Consider the following 15,651-nt stretch of genomic DNA (forward strand, 5'->3'; position numbering starts at 1 on the left):
AAGGCAAACTAGGAAATTTTTCTTAAAACAAAGCACGTTTATTGTCAACAAGGACATTAAAAAACAATGATAGTTTTTTTTTGCCAAAACAACACAGTTTCTCTATAGTTACACTATCAATGTTATTCAAGTTGCAGAAAAATGGAAGTTGCAATAGATGAAAATACAAGTGGTGCATTACAAAGCTGGTATGAACAAACCTGAACATACTTTGAATTGGTCATTAATACGTCACTGACAAACAGTTCGAACACCTTTCTTTGCCTTCTGTGTGTATACTTTATACACAAATTCAAATAATGCATATGCTATTTTAATATATATTAAAAGCATAACAAAATGGCAACAAAACAATAAATAAATGTTAATGTGCAATGTCTCATTTCCAGCTGTATTATCTTTAAACTTGTTACAATCTTAAAATGAAAGGTCAATTTTTCTTTTTTATTATTCATAACCTCTTTAGTAATATTAATGCTATTGTGACACATTCTTAGAGCAAAACAAATGCCCCAATCAACAGTCTGGAATCAGAGTGGCCACTGCTTTTTCAGCAGGCCGGGGCAAATAATTATTCAACAGCCTCTTGTGCAGCCCTTCTATTACAATTCTTGTCTTATACTCTAACTTCTCATTCATCTCCTTTGGCCTGGGCTGTTTGGCATAGGATTAGGTTGCCTGTAGACACTGTTCCAGCATCTCCTTTCTTCACATTCACTCTCTCCCTGTGCCTCCCCATAAACTTTCACAAGACTGCACCCCATCAGATGGGCTCCATTTTTATTTGGGATTGACACATTTGAATATTGAACTTTGATCTGTTCCTGAGGGCAATTTTAACAGAGAAGCTATATTTTTCACTGTAAAATACTGAGGATTTCCTTGGCATTCTCTGTATTCCAGCCCTGCCCTTGGAGAGGGCCCTCACAGGCAAGCACATATTTGTTGAGGATCTGTGTGCCAATGTCCCGAAACTGGAGGCGATCTTCTTTGTGCTCCGTAGTGTCAGCGCTGCAGTCCTCGTACTTGACTGCCCAGAAACACATTTCGCCAATGTACATCATTGTCAACAGGTGTGTGTCTGAGAAAATGCCTGACCCAAAAGATAAACCGGTAGTTAGTAAGACCAGTTGGCGACAACAGAACAGATCGTTAAAAAATTTCTGTGTCAGTTTTCAGTCATTCAGGTCAATGTAGTATAAGAAAAACAAAAAGTGATGGATTTCTTTAACTCTGTTGAAGACTTTTCACCTCTCATCCCAGAGGCTTCTTCAGTTTGGCTTCTGTATGTAGAGTCCCAGGTATTTAAACCCTAGTGGGGGTTGTCCCTTAGGAGGTGGTCCATGACCACTATAAATCATGTGAATCATCAAACAAGCCAAGGTGAGCCATATCCAGTTTTTGGGGCAAGTTTTTTCCGAAGTGTCACCTGAAACTTCTGGTGGTTTTTCACATCTATACACCTAATTCTGTACCTGTACCCATTATTAAGTATGGGACTCTCCACCTTTTGGTTTTAGAATTGAAAAGCCTCTGGGATGAGAGAAAAAGCAGCTTCAATGAAGGTCAGCTGCTTTTTTTCTTCTTTTTTTTTTAAATCTCCTAAGATTTTCAAAGATGGGTCACAAATTAGAAGTAAAAAACTGCTTTACTAAGGAGTTCAGCCCCCAAACCGCATTTAATGATCCCTGCAAATGATTACTCTGGGGTGTAATTCTCAGTAACCATATTTATTTGCAAAAACTCTCGTCTCCAAGGACAGAAGAGATTCCAGCGAAGCTGTCACGTTTCTCCCTACCACGATATAACACAAATATCCGATCACATAACTGGGGAGGTTGTGGGTTCAAGTGTATTCCTTCAGTTTATCACGTCTATAATAAATAACATATTTACCTTCAGATAAGATGTTTGCTGTAGCAGTGTCATGTAGCACCACACCATCATTGAGCTTCACAGAGTTTCTCACCTGCAGCATCCGCATCAGGTATCGCACACCTTCCTGAATACACTGGGTCAAAAATGTGTTTAACATTAAAAAAAGAAACATAAAAAAGTGGTAAACTATTGGTTTTAATCAAAGTAAAGTTGTACAGCTAACAATGAATGAAACTCCTTAGATCTCTGCATTGTTTGTTACCTTAAGGAATGTTTCCTTGTTTTTCTTGATCCACTGCTTTCGCTGATGAAGGGTATGACAGTACATATACAGCAGAGCTCCACGTCTCCAGTAGAGACATTCTAACAGCTCTAAACCCAACACAGACTGCACCTAACATAAACCAAAAGACACGAATATCAATATCAGACACTCCATGATGCCTCAACCATATTTATTTAATAAGCACTTTAAAAGCATGTGTCCAAGTGTGAGTAGCGGAACCACAATTCAAAGGGAAAATTAAAGTTGACCTGACGTCCTACTAAAAGTAGGATAATTACTGGATAATTAACCAGACCAAGAAAGAAACACATGGACATAATCTTAATAGAAAGAAAAAAAAAAAAAGTGTCTGCTCCTCTTTTATACCCTTTGGGTTGTGGGATTGTGTCCCCATATAGTAACCTTTATAGTGTTATGTTGTAATAACCAGACTACATGACAGTTTGTAATTTGATACAAAGTACACTATTCATTAAATGGACTAGAAGACAACACCAAAATCGGTTTGAGACAAACACAAACCTCTTGTGCTGGTGCAAGCCGTGCGGCCAAAACTTCAGGTTCAGTCAGATCTTGAAGAAGCTGCTGAATTTTAAATGGTGAACAGTCCTCAGGGAACTCCTGGTCCACCAGTTTATTCTCTTCATAAAAAGTGATGTCTAGAATCACCTAAATGATGTAAAATAAAATAATTTAAAAAAAAGTAAAACTGAATGATATGTTAAAATTGTCTTAAACATTTTGCCTGCTCCATGTATAACTTTGCAAGGCCTATAATAAACCCGCCAACTGTTGCTCCTTCTTTAAACTAATTAAGAAAACTATTTAAGGGGGGGAAAAACAACGGTTAGAGATATCGGTATCTAATCTGGAGCTGTAATACAACATAAGCACGCACAACATAAATGAAACTGAATTGAATTTAGATCACGTAAAGCAATTTCCAATAATGCAGTCACTCATTTTACTGTCCCATCAGATCAGCTGCCTACTCAAAAAATATTTTTTTCTGTCTTTCAAAAAGCTTTAGTATGAAACAACTATGGTTTTTGAACCTCCTCTGAGATACATTTAGGGGAAAATATAGGCTAAAGGCTGAAGGATAGAGTGATGAGAATGGCAGGAAGTACAGTACGCAGAATGGAAAGCACCCCAAGATCACATTAATACAACTGGTGAACAAATGTAAAACGAAACCACCATCTTCAACATTCCTTCTTCCCTAACTGAATCATCTCTTGTGGGTTGGTATGGAGTTAGAGGTTTTGTTTTATAGTTTACAGCAAACATTTTACCCCAAAATTTCTAAAGCAATAAGCTTCAGAATATCTTTAGGAAAGTAAATCTAGACCAGTTTGCATTAGACATTATTACAATGTCACACAGAGGCTGTAAACCATTAAAGGAACAAAGTGAACAGAACTAAAACACTCATAATTAGAGGGGTTTCATTTCAGACAAAGTTTCCATGTTTTCCTGATATGAGCTCTGTAATTATGTCAAAATTTAGATAAGAGCTAAACAGAAGACAGCAGCAACTGCAAAGACGGCACTTTCAATGGACTCATTATAGAAGACACTATGTTAGCAACATTGGTTGCAACATTAGTTGCTAAATAACAATTATTTTGATAGCCAACTAATGTGCCTCATTTTTCTTTGATTAGTCGACAATTATTTCAGTAACTGTTATCTACACTTCCTGTAGGCAAACTTCTTATTCTAGGCTCCAGTAACTTACCTGCTCAAGTCTGCCCACCTGTGAATACCCTGTTGTCTTGTCCCACAGCAAATTAAAATAATGACCCAGGAAACATATGAATTTGAAAATAATCAAATGGTTCTTTTAACATTACTCAATAGAACAATCAGAATAAAAATTAAATAAATCAAAATGTTAGGTAATATAAATGAATTTGCTAGTAGCATTTAAACAAAGAAAAAATGTGCAAGTAGGAAACTAAAAATAGTTTCTATCCATAAGTTCAAATAAAGCTTTGAGATCTTTGAGATGATGTTCCCAGCTGTTAATAACCATGCTGAAGATGTTCTCTGTCCTGACTTTAGCCATTTGACAGGTACATGAGCCTCTTTATAGGACAAAGTCACCTGTATGCCTGTGCTCAACACTTAAGAAAATACAATTCTGCATCAACAAATTTTTCTAGTCGATGCCAATGATTATGGTGACGAATTGTTGCAGCCCTAAAATTCACAGGAAATTATTTTCAGAGAGTATAGAAAATTTCTTAGCGTTTATTACTGAATAGACGGTGCATTTTGTGATTATGTCTGTGACACAACATTTACGTTACACTACTTTACAAACTTAGCTACAATTCCTGACATGTAACTAGCCTTTGCCTGCTCTATGTTCACTTACTCAAGCCAGAGTGAATATACGTGTGCAGACAGATTTACTTTTTTATATAAACTCCCTTATTGTACAACTGCATTTTATAACTTGCTTCTAGCTATACATGACAATTTAGTCTGTTACACAGACACCAACAAATCTGGGTATTCAATCCCCTGGACATGTGTGTACAGTGCTAAACTTAAACTGTAAAAGTAAAGAGACTGGAATGTGTTCAGTTTTTACTTTGTAGAGATGATCGTTTTTTAGTGGCTGCATAGTGTAGTGGTTTACACATCCATCCATCCATTTTGGGAGGAGACACAAATCCCCTTGGGGTTGCAAAAAAGTAAAAACTATATGTGTGAGCAACCAACTGTGGTGACCCCTTGTAAAAATGGGAACAACTGAAAGTATCTTTAAGATATGCAGGGTTTTTATTAAAATGTAGATACAACAGTAACCTACTGCAAACCTGTCACTTTATGCTTCCACCTTCTAAAATGATTTAGACACTTTATATTTGCGTTTAAGACTGCTAAGCAGTGTAAGTAAGAAAAATTTCCTTGTGTTCAGAGCAACTTAGTTGGGTATTTTATCCTGTTTTCTGTGGTTTTGGGGACAAAAATCACTAGTAGTTTAAAAAAATCCCTCATGTTACTGACTACTTAATAAAATAACTTACTGAAACGCAAGAGAGTAAATACAATTTGATGGAAGGAAGTACCTGTGTGTAATCCTGCAGCAGCTTGGATAGGTTGCTACTCTCTCCTCCTTGTCTGTAAAAGCTTTTCAACTTGTCTAGTATGGCAGATGCATTCTGTAAATAGTCATCATCTACGGAAGAACCATATGTTAACATATTACCCAAGTACAAATCAAACTCATGAAAAATCCCGAGTTATCGCGATTGTTGATCAGGACTTTATAATCATCCACAATTCGACTCATGACAGGAAAAAAAATATTTTAGCATAAATCATAAGCTGACTAGCCCATGCGAGCATTCACAGATAAACATAAGGCCAAAAATGCGCACTAACACGGTGGCGTTTGAGGTTCAGATACAAGTTAAAGTAAAAAAGTTAACGACACCGTTTAACATTCAATAAGGACAACGTAGATGCTTCGTTGCTTTATTGATGACAGCCGTTTAGCTAGCATTACCAGCCATCATGTGTCATACCTTCACATATGTCAACAATACTGCATTTTAGCTAACGTTAGCAGTTAACTCAAAAAACCCTAGTGAAATACAAACATAACTCCGCGAGTTATGTACATTGTCCTGCAACGTTGCTAACCACTAATTATAATTAACTAACTGCATATGCACTGATGTGTTCAGAAAGGTTGTTTTGTTTTTTGACAAAATGCAATATTTCACCAGACAGCAGCTGTTGTCATGGTTGCAAGCTAACGTACGCTGGAAGTTAGCTTGATTGCTTGCTTGCTAGTCGATTCCTTAACCAAGACTATTTGCCACGTACTAAATGAATTGCCGAAAGGCAAACAAATAAACAGTGTAATCGGTACCTTGCTTTTCAGCTCTGAGACTCGAACACTTGATGTCTAACTCAAATATTCTTCTCTCCAACTCAAAACCTTGTCGTCTGTAGTCGTCGGCCATGACTAAAAGTACCAGTCACGGGAGCCACGGATTTTACTCACGTGCTCAAAGAATTTTCAATTTCCGTTTCTGTGCATGCACGCGCACGGCCGTAGGATTATACCAGTAAGTCGTCCCTGCGTTTGCAAAAACGTTAACTTTAAACTGTAAACATACGTGTACTTTTAGATAGTGTGGTGGTGCTGACAGCTGAAGGGAGCGTGCGTGCTTTAAAGTTAGACGTCTGCTGAGGCGACTTTGGAAAATAATAACTCAAAGAGTAGGAAGAAAACTGTTGGTAGCCGGTTAGAATTGAAAAAAAAGGGGGGGGGGGGTATTGCAAGAAGTGTGTTGCAAACTGCTGAGACAGACTCCACGGTGTAGGACATCTGCCTTGTGCCTCCTCAACATTGTGTTTTCATGGGGCAGAAGGGGAAATAGCTAATAACTAAATTCTTTTTTGAGCTGGGTCACCACCGTGGATCTTCATCATCCATTTCAATCCATCTCTTCCATTCTCTGCTGTCACACCAACCCACTGCATGTCCTCTTTGACTACATCTATAAACCTTGTCTGTGGTCTTTCTCTTTTCTTCCTGTTTGACAGCTCCATAGTCAGAATCCTTTAGCCAGTATATCCACTATCCCTCCGCATGTGTCCAGACCATCTCATCTCACCTTTCCTCTCTAACTTTGTCTCCAAATGGCTCCATCTCTTGTATATGCTTTTCTCTCATTCACACACGTATTCAGTCTTGCATCTACTGACTTTCATTACTCTTTCCTCTAGCACGCACCTCCACCTCTCCAGACTCTACCTGATCATACAGATTCGATATTGATATTTGGTAGCAAATGATCAATGGGGTTGTTGAAAGCTTCAGAAAAAAAATTCTCCTGGTGGAAATGTAGGTAGCTGCAATTAGGTTGCTTTGTGCAAATTAAACACTAAAGTTTTATCAAATTAAAAGGCCTAGCCTTTTTGGCAGTTGAGTTCTGGAAGTTTCTAAAGAGTCAATATAGGCTTTCCAAATTCAGAATTATTGGGTTTTAATGCATCATGATTTTTTTTCTATGTCAAAATTCTAATGAAAAAAAAAAAGAGAATGCCTTCTCAACACCACTGTGCATTTAATTATGAGCTATTGTTAATCTCCGTCTCTCTTCCACAGCATGTCTCTTGTCTTGTCTCCTTCCCCTCACCTCCAACCCTGATGGCTGCCCCTCCCTGAGCCTGGTTCTGCTGGAGGTTTCTTCCTGTTAAAAGGGAGTTTTTCCTTTCAATATTAAACACCAGGAGGCAATTCCTGTTTTGAAATATGGTTTCGATATAAATAATATGAATTTAATCAAATGTGAAACTGTCTTTGTGTGCCAGCAGATGTTGGGATTGAAAGCATTGATGGCGTGGATAAGATTAGGTAGAAAATGTAGATTTGCATGTGCCATTTGGCAGGATGCTGTGCTACTGCATCCTTAATGAGAGGCTGAATCATCAATATTGAGAATGGGATGCAGTGGGGAAACAGAGATTGGAAATTGCTCTCATGCATTGCAAGCTGTGTCAGGGAAATTAATGTTTTCTTCGTGGACCTTTGAATACAGTATAGCCCTACTAAAAAAGAACAAGAGAACAAGGGTAGTATTGGGCTTTCTCAAACGGCAATGACGCTACAGCACCAACAGTAGGCGGCAATGCACTAAATCATGCCTAGCTTACCGGGGGGGGGGGGAGATAACGAAGAAGAGCTTCTCCTTTCATCCTGTTTGAAAACAGCCAATAGCGTCGTGTCGCCGAGCTGGGCTTGCATGTAGCCACATTTTGTGACCCTCAGCTAGCTCGGTTAATAAAGGTCCAGTCAGCGCTCACCCTGCATCTCCGCCCACCCCAAGTTTGTAGCTCCAAATCATGGCAGCCCTCAAAGCTTTGTGCAGAGCGGAAAATATACTCTTGAAAACCCACCACAGAACCAAAATAAACTTCGCCATCCACCAATTGAGCAAGGTCAGTATAACAATAGCGACGTTACACCTGTTGTAGGAGTGTTGAGATGATGTTGCTGCAAAAAAGAGACGACAGTAGTAAAATATAATAATTCAACTGTCATTAAAGTATTGGTTACATTTGGAATGAGACTATTAACCAAGCTTCGCGTTTGCGTTTATGCGTTATTGTGGGCTGACCTCAGCCTGCAGGGCGCACAACCTTGCGGATACGCGCAATACAACACATTTGCCAATCCTTTCAAAAACTGCTGCTAAGATCTAGAAACGAAGAATAAAGTGAATCAGGTTATTTGATCTGACTAAGGTATGTGTAGTTGGATGATCACAAGTGCGCGTAACTCAACACCAAGTAATCTTAGATTTAGGTCTAAACACCTGCCACACGTTTTATTCAGTGCGGAAAACTTTCAAAAACATGTTCCAATATTATAGAGTCGTTAAATGTGAAGCTCGTTTTGTTAACTATAAAAAAAGGTTATTTGTAACAATGTGTAATGACAAGAACATTGTGAACTTAAGCTTAAGCTTGCTCTTGAATGCTAGTTAATTATCACCCACACAGTAAGCACCGTGTGATTGCAGCAATCTGCGTGATAACAGCACTTCATGGTTGAACTTGCGTTTAACTACTGTCTGAGATATGACAATTTACAAAAGACAGCAGCTCGCATTGGCCTGACACAGGGTTTTAAACACATGATTTTAAACCTGAATCCTTTGCTGACTGTTGGTTTTTGGCTCTTGGCTGTGTGCTATCATAATCTCTGCTTTTGTTGCAGGATTTGTTCAGCAGTTAGGTTTACTTTTCCTTTCTTCTACAGAATAAATTGGATTTGAACTGTGCAAGCAGGTCGTTAGATTTTAAGCCTTTATTTTTTGTGCTTCTATTTAGAATTTACATGTTTGTTTGTTTTTTGGTGTTGCGGAAACAGCATTTTTTTTTTTTTATGAATGCAAATTTGCTGTATTTCATGCTCTTGTGCTTTCTACAGACCTGTGGCTCTTACTTTTCCACATCAAGTCAGAAACATTCAAAGTTCTACTCAGATCCTGTAGAAGCAGTTAAAGATATCCATAATGGAGCTACCATTCTTGTGGGAGGTAATGTATAGTACTTTCACAAACATATTGTAACAATGTCCGATAGGACTGCTTGGTTTATGATGATTTTGTTCACCTAACAGTATGTTATGCTTTATATATATATATATATTTATATGCTATGAGGTACACCTTGGTATTACTGTCTCTTATAGATTCATATTTCTTCATGGCATAGACTCATCAAGGTGCTGGAAACAAAAACATGCTTCACATCCGTGATGCAAATCTCTCATTCCATCACATCCCAAAAGTGCTCTACTAACTGTGGAGGCCATTTGGTTACAGTGATGAGTACTCATTGCCATGTTCAAGAACGCAGTTATAGGTCATTTGAACTTTGTGACATTGTTTGTTCTCATGCTGGAAGCAGCTATCAGAAGACCTGTGGTCGTAAAGGGGTGGACACAGTCAACAACCATAATATTCCTGTATCTTGTGGTATTTAAATGGTGCACTGTTGGTATACCAAGGGCCCTAAAATGTGACAAGATAATATTTCCCACAATATTATACCACCACCAGCCTGAGCTGTTAATACACAGGATAGATCCATGGTTATCTTTTTTCTGACTCTACCATCCAATTGTTAGGAGACTCATCAGACTAGATAATGTTTTTTCGGTCTTCTGTTATCCAGTTTTTGTTGAACCACTGGGCAACCAATGGATATTTTCTTTAAACCCTAGAGATGGTTGTGTGGAACAATACTGGTAGATGGTAGATCAGGCATTTCTAAATTACTCAGATCAACCTGTCTGGCACCAACAACCATGCGTTCAAAATCACTTAAATCACCGTTCTTACCCAGGCTGATTCTTGGTTTGAACTTCAGTGTGTCATCTTCCCCATGTCTACTTGCCTAAACGCACTTAGCAGCTGACATTTGATTGGCTGATTAGATATTTGGGTTAATGAGCGGTTGAACACATGCACGTAAGAAAGTGGCAGGTGAATTCATTAGAATAAATTTAATGTCTAATTTGCAATGAAGTGATTCCAAACTGTCTGTAGAATGCTGGTTGAGTATCATCCACACACTGAGCGCACACGCAATCCACTGATCTTATTTATAGTCCTGTTCACAGTGACATTGTTAAATGTTTTCCATTGTGACACACTTCTGTCTAAGAGAAAAGCAGGTGAACCTTCACTCAGTGCAATATATGTATGTGTATTTCTAAACAAGTCTAGAAATACCTGGACTTTGCTCATTGCACTTTGGTTTTTCTGTGTGGTTTGACATAGTTAACAAGATCATTGTTTTTGTATTAGTTTACTGTCCAAATCTGGCATGTCCCTAATCCTTAGATGTAAATGTGTATTTAAGACATTTTAAGGTCCTTATATGATCTTAAAATGTCTTAAATATATGTTTGCGAATAAAATTCCTTCACACCATGTAGCTCAACTGCGTCATCACAGACTGGGCTATCTTTGGACTTTGATCCAAAGTCCATGAGGAGAGCACTGAATCAAAGTTCAAATCACAACCTAATTCTCACATTGCTATGAACGAATTGGCCTAAAATATCTGGTTAACATACAGCACTTAATTGTAATTTTGTAACTGGTCTTAATCAATTGTTCTCCAGGCTTTCTGAAGGTCTTTTAAAGTTATCTTTGGACATCGGCTGCTTTTTCATTCGTTTTCATTTCTCTGAGCATTTTCAGAGAAATGTTTTTTATGCTTTAAGCCAATTAACTGGATTAGACATTTCTTATTTTTTTCCTAGAAAAATATAAGGAAATTAGCGATGGCAGTAAATGCACAGACATCAGCTGAACAAGTGAAGATAAAACACAAAGTCATAACATTTACTTACAACGTAAATACACTGATACATACTTTTGACAGTTTTATTTAAAGTAGTGTTTAAATGTGTATAGTTTTTCTTTTCTCACAGTGATTCCTTGTTTGCAACGCTTACTTTTTTGTATTCCACCTCAGGCTTTGGATTATGCGGAATTCCGGAGAATCTCATCAACAGTTTACTGAAGACTGGCGTTAAGGGCATCACTGCAGTCAGTAACAATGCAGGGTATGTGTGGAAGTGTACATGATTTGTACATGCTGTTTTAGAATAGTACCATTCATTGTTGTTGGGTTCTTTTGGTAGAATTAAATAAAAACAAAAACATTAGAATTATTACTTTCGTTTAAACCTTTTAACCAAACCACATCCTTGCATATGAACTTGAAAGTTTTGCTTATTGTCTTGAATAGTAGTGTTTCTTTGTCTTGATTTGAGCCTGTGATGGTGTCTAATTGCAGCATTGGCAACCTTATGACTGTAACGCCAGACAAGCAGTGTTGTGCTAGCGAGATCCCCAGAGGCTATTAGATAAGTCATTGGATGAGATACAAGGAAGAGGTGTGTGTGGTCAGGTGATCTTGTGTGTGATGTTTGTATTTGGTCTCAGTGCAGATTCAGTGTACACATAACAGTCAGCTGGTGACCTTAATTCCCTTTATTATGTGTTTTGTCCTTTTGTACAGTAGCAAGAACTAACTGAAGGTTGCGTTCAGTCTTTTAACTCATATAAAATTCTAATACTGTTGAAAGAAAAAAGGAAAAAGAAAATTGCAGCTTTCTTTTGTAATCAAAACCTGGTGTGTCACAATCCAGTAAACATTTAATTGTAGTGCTTATGCAGAAACAGTGAAACTTGAGTAATTCTTACCCTTTTATGTCTTTGTATTTATGTCACATACAAAACGATTAAAGGGTAAGAATTACATGTGTATGTTTTCGTATGATAATTTTATAATAAAGCCTTCTTGGTGATCATATATCCCAGTCATGGGTGGGAAATCAATTTTCCCAAGGGGCCACATGAGAAACTGGATCTGGGCTGCACCAGGAAGCATATCAAGAGATAAAGTTAATATTGAGCAGAATTGAGTTCAGCTTTTATGGTTTGGCCCTGCACAACAGTCCGTTTCTCATATTACCCCTTGGGAAAATTAATTATATCAGTGGCAGGCAATCAAATACTGTAATAAAGACTCCTTTTTTTAAATGACAGTAATGCATAAGTGTGTTTGCTTGTAAAGCAGTGTGAACAAACTATTTTTTGAATGAAAACTATATTTACTATTTGGCAACTAGGCATTGCTAACCTTATTTTGGCAGCAGTGGAAAGAAAGTGTAATTCTAACTTGGGAAATGCTGCCTCATGCTGTTGCCAGGTACGCAGATCTTATCTGAGAGGATAATAGAGAAGTTAACATGCAGAAATATTGGTTGTGTTGTGTCACTTTATTCTTTAAAAGGATCCCTAATCAAGGATAAATCTTTAATCTTTTGACTTTTGTAGCAATATAGAACACATGAGTGTTTTGTCTCACTGCTGTTGGGTGAGAGGAACGAGACCCTCATATTTCACTTCTCATGAAACTGACACAGCTGGCCCTTTATGCCCTCGATGAGTTGAGAAGGATTCAGCTGTACAAAAGGAGATTATTGGGCTGTTACAGAACCGCCTTCCCTTGCAGCTTTATATGTACTGTGTAATCAGCTGCTCCAGAATTTGACACAAACCAAATAGATTCTGTATAAAAGGCAGTGACACTTGTGCTCAAGATCACTGCTGGAATCTGCTCTCATGAATGAGCACTGAGTATTTGCCTGAAGAGCTCATAGTCCTCAAACATCATTCCATACACACCAGCTTCACACACAAGATCACAAAACATTAACATGAGTTAATAGTGCCAAAACCTTTCTTTAGTGTTTCCATTGTGTGTTGCATCACCAGTGGTTTGTGTGCATGTGACAGTGCACTTTGCAGTTATCTGTTTTTGCGTTCTGATAACGCATGGCCTGGATATAATTTAAGATAACCTGAGATTAGAGTTACAATTAGAGTACAAAGCAGTGGTAGTTGGAGATTAGTTAGAGCAGTGTAAGAGAGAGTGAGTTTTTAGTTGCCTGTGCATTAACATAAAGCACCTGATTAAAGTGTTTTGTTTTGCAGAAATACAGCTTGGACAGATTGAAACTAACTTGATTCGATTGCTGTTTTTCTTGTTTGGTATGAAAGAGCTTTAAAGCCACAAAAAGCCAGTCCTCTCATAGCTGATCAAACAGTTGCTTGAGGGACTCGGCAATTTATGTTTGTCAAAGAAGGCTAGAAAAATGTATTCACAACTGTTGAGTCATGATGATTTGTCCAGGTATGGTGGTCTAAATACGTGACACCCTATGTGCAGCAGGTGTAAGACACACTTGAGACCAGTGTGAGCTTCACAGCTTCTTTCAAGCACAATTATTCCGTGCGGTTTTGACAGACAATAAACAAAGACATGCTCAGAAAAATCTGACTCAGTGGCAACCCCAGGCTCAGCAGCTGTGTTTGATCAAATGTGCTGTGATTATGGCTGTGACTAGGCCACAGCTGGACTGTGACTGTCTTTGCTTTGTCTTAAGATCAGAAAAGGGAGCCATATCAGTTTCAGCTTGACTGAGTTACAACCTTGAATAACCTCTCTAAGCGTTTACGTTAACAATAAGAAATGCTGGATATTGCAGGAAGATAGGACATTGATAGTTTCTTATGAGGAAAAAGAAGCATAGTTGGTAGAAATAAATGAGTATTGACAGAAAAGTGCTTTAATGTCAAATAAAAAATGAAAATGTATTCATTTGAAATTTAATAACATGAAATGTAAAATAAAACACAACAAGACACTTGTGTGTACCCTTTAGATCAGCTTATATTTATAAAAAACTGCTTAAGTTAATTTAATAAACAAAACAAAGCTTAGTAAATTAGTGCTGTGTGTGTTTTCCTTAGAGTGGATAACTTTGGCCTGGGCCTGCTGCTCCAGACTAAGCAGATCAAGAGGATGATCTCCTCATATGTTGGAGAGAATGCAGAATTTGAGCGACAGTATTTGTCAGGGGAACTGGAAGTGGAACTAACGCCTCAGGTTGGTTTAAAAAAAAAAAAAAAAAAGTCAAGTGACAAGGCTTATACAGTTTTTAACAAACATGCTCTGGACATGTATCTGGATTTCTCTTGTACTCCTCTCATAATCTGTCACTTTTTTCCCCCCACAGGGTACTCTTGCAGAGAGAATCAGGGCAGGAGGAGCTGGGGTTCCAGCCTTCTTCACTGCTACTGGCTATGGTACTCTTATCCAAGAGGGTGGCTCTCCTATCAAGTACAACAAAGATGGTAGCATTGCCATTGCCAGTGAAAAGAGAGAGGTGAGAGTGCTGTAATCCCTGTTGTAGTTTTGGAATTAAGTGCTGTAGCTGAACTTCAGTGGGTTACATGATAGTAGCCTTGAATTGTCCTCATAATGCACAGATTCCCAAGAGTTCTGGTCTGATCTGTTGTAGTGCAGAGCAGCACTGAAATCCAGTTTCTTTATACAGTAAATTACACAGTGAGTTGGATAAATCACCATTAGGTACTGGTATGCAACACATGTCTTGTGACTGAGGAAAAGAGCCTCGTCAAAATTGATATTTTAAGTGTAAAAAATATTTTGGAGATTTCACACAGGTGGTGTAATGTGTAACCCTGAATAGTAGCCATGGCAGATTTATTTAAATGCCACAGAGTCTATAGCATGACAAAGTTTAGACTCAACTACAAAGACCAAGTCTAAAATTAAAAACAGAACTTTAAAACAGCTCACTGTTTAGTTCATCCTGTAAGTAACTTCTCACCTGGTTGTACACAGGTGAGGGAGTTTGGTGGCAGGCACTACGTCATGGAGAAAGCCATCACTGGAGATTTTGCACTGATCAAAGCTTGGAAAGCTGACAAGGCCGGGAACATTGTTTTCAGGTAATTAATGACATAGATTGTTATGTTAAAGTTGTCTTAAGTTTGAGATATTTGAACATATGAAACCATAGTGCATTTTAAGCCTTTATTAACTTTGTCAGCTCTTGTTTGCTCTCAGCCTGCAGATCTACTTTGGCGCATACATCGTCTTTAATTATTCAGACAGAATATTTTTGAACTGGACGGGGACTATCATTCATTACTACTAATATAGCTCTGTTCAATTATATGCATTGATACTGCAAAAGTTAGAAAAATCTAAATAATGCTCTCAATTTACTCTTGTCTTTAGATATTGTTTTTAGTTATAGCAAAGTTTAGGTTATGCATAGGTCCCTACATGAGTAACATTGAACCAATCCAGTGCATGTCCAAATTGGATGTAGTAAAATTCTTCACCACAAGAGAGCAGTGTCCTCTGGTACTCTGAGTCTAAACACCACATTGAGAGATTTTGAAATCACTTTCTGGTATATATAAGGTATATATAATATATTTGTTGCCACTACATTTTATTCAATATGTATGTCTTGCTTTGTGTTAGGAAAACAGCTAGGAACTTCAACCAACCCATGTGCAAGGCAGCCAAAACCACAATAGTTGAGGTAT

At 37.9% G+C, this 15,651-nt stretch overlaps 2 protein-coding genes across 3 annotated transcripts in view; one reads left to right on the forward strand and one right to left on the reverse strand.

Annotated features, from left to right (window-relative positions):
• Positions 1-16: 16 nt before the first annotated feature.
• On the reverse strand, positions 17-6,363 carry rimoc1 (rab7a interacting mon1-ccz1 complex subunit 1). Of its 2 annotated transcripts, none has more exons than XM_085181583.1 (6): positions 6,057-6,360; positions 5,248-5,357; positions 2,687-2,833; positions 2,141-2,272; positions 1,897-2,011; positions 17-1,093 (listed from the first exon to the last, which is right to left on the reverse strand). In XM_085181583.1, exons 1-6 carry the CDS (start codon positions 6,148-6,150, stop codon positions 858-860), a joined length of 834 nt encoding a protein of 277 aa, XP_085037709.1. In that variant the 5' UTR covers positions 6,151-6,360; the 3' UTR covers positions 17-857. The 2 variants fall into 2 exon arrangements, with proteins under 2 accessions (XP_085037709.1, XP_085037710.1); XM_085181584.1 differs by lacking the exon at positions 17-1,093 and adding an exon at positions 1,712-1,794 and having other exon boundaries at positions 6,057-6,363.
• Positions 6,364-7,892: 1,529 nt separating this feature from the next.
• The window catches only part of oxct1a (3-oxoacid CoA transferase 1a), a 55,379-nt gene continuing 47,620 nt past the window's right edge, over positions 7,893-15,651 (forward strand). Inside the window, exons 1-7 of the mRNA XM_085181573.1 lie at positions 7,893-8,134; positions 9,129-9,237; positions 11,189-11,279; positions 14,038-14,173; positions 14,304-14,453; positions 14,936-15,042; positions 15,587-15,647. Coding sequence (XP_085037699.1) covers positions 8,039-8,134; positions 9,129-9,237; positions 11,189-11,279; positions 14,038-14,173; positions 14,304-14,453; positions 14,936-15,042; positions 15,587-15,647 — 750 coding nt within the window. The 5' untranslated portion in view covers positions 7,893-8,038. The remainder of the gene's footprint in view (positions 8,135-9,128; positions 9,238-11,188; positions 11,280-14,037; positions 14,174-14,303; positions 14,454-14,935; positions 15,043-15,586; positions 15,648-15,651) is intronic.

The sequence above is a fragment of the Neolamprologus multifasciatus genome, chromosome 12 (assembly GCF_963576455.1).
Source record: "Neolamprologus multifasciatus chromosome 12, fNeoMul1.2, whole genome shotgun sequence".
In the NCBI taxonomy this organism is placed as follows: Eukaryota; Metazoa; Chordata; class Actinopteri; order Cichliformes; family Cichlidae; genus Neolamprologus; species Neolamprologus multifasciatus.

What these genes read in the sequence shown, in the direction of transcription:
- rimoc1 (XM_085181583.1), bottom strand. Translation starts at nt 6,150, where the DNA reads ATGGCCGACGACTACAGACGACAAGGTTTTGAGTTGGAGAGAAGAATA. An exon ending in TCTCAGAGCTGAAAAGCAAG is followed by an intron (nt 5,358 to 6,056) that starts GTACCGATTACA and finishes GTTCTTCCGTAG; the next exon opens with ATGATGACTATTTACAGAAT. An exon ending in TGCTGCAGGATTACACACAG is followed by an intron (nt 2,834 to 5,247) that starts GTACTTCCTTCC and finishes TACATCATTTAG; the next exon opens with GTGATTCTAGACATCACTTT.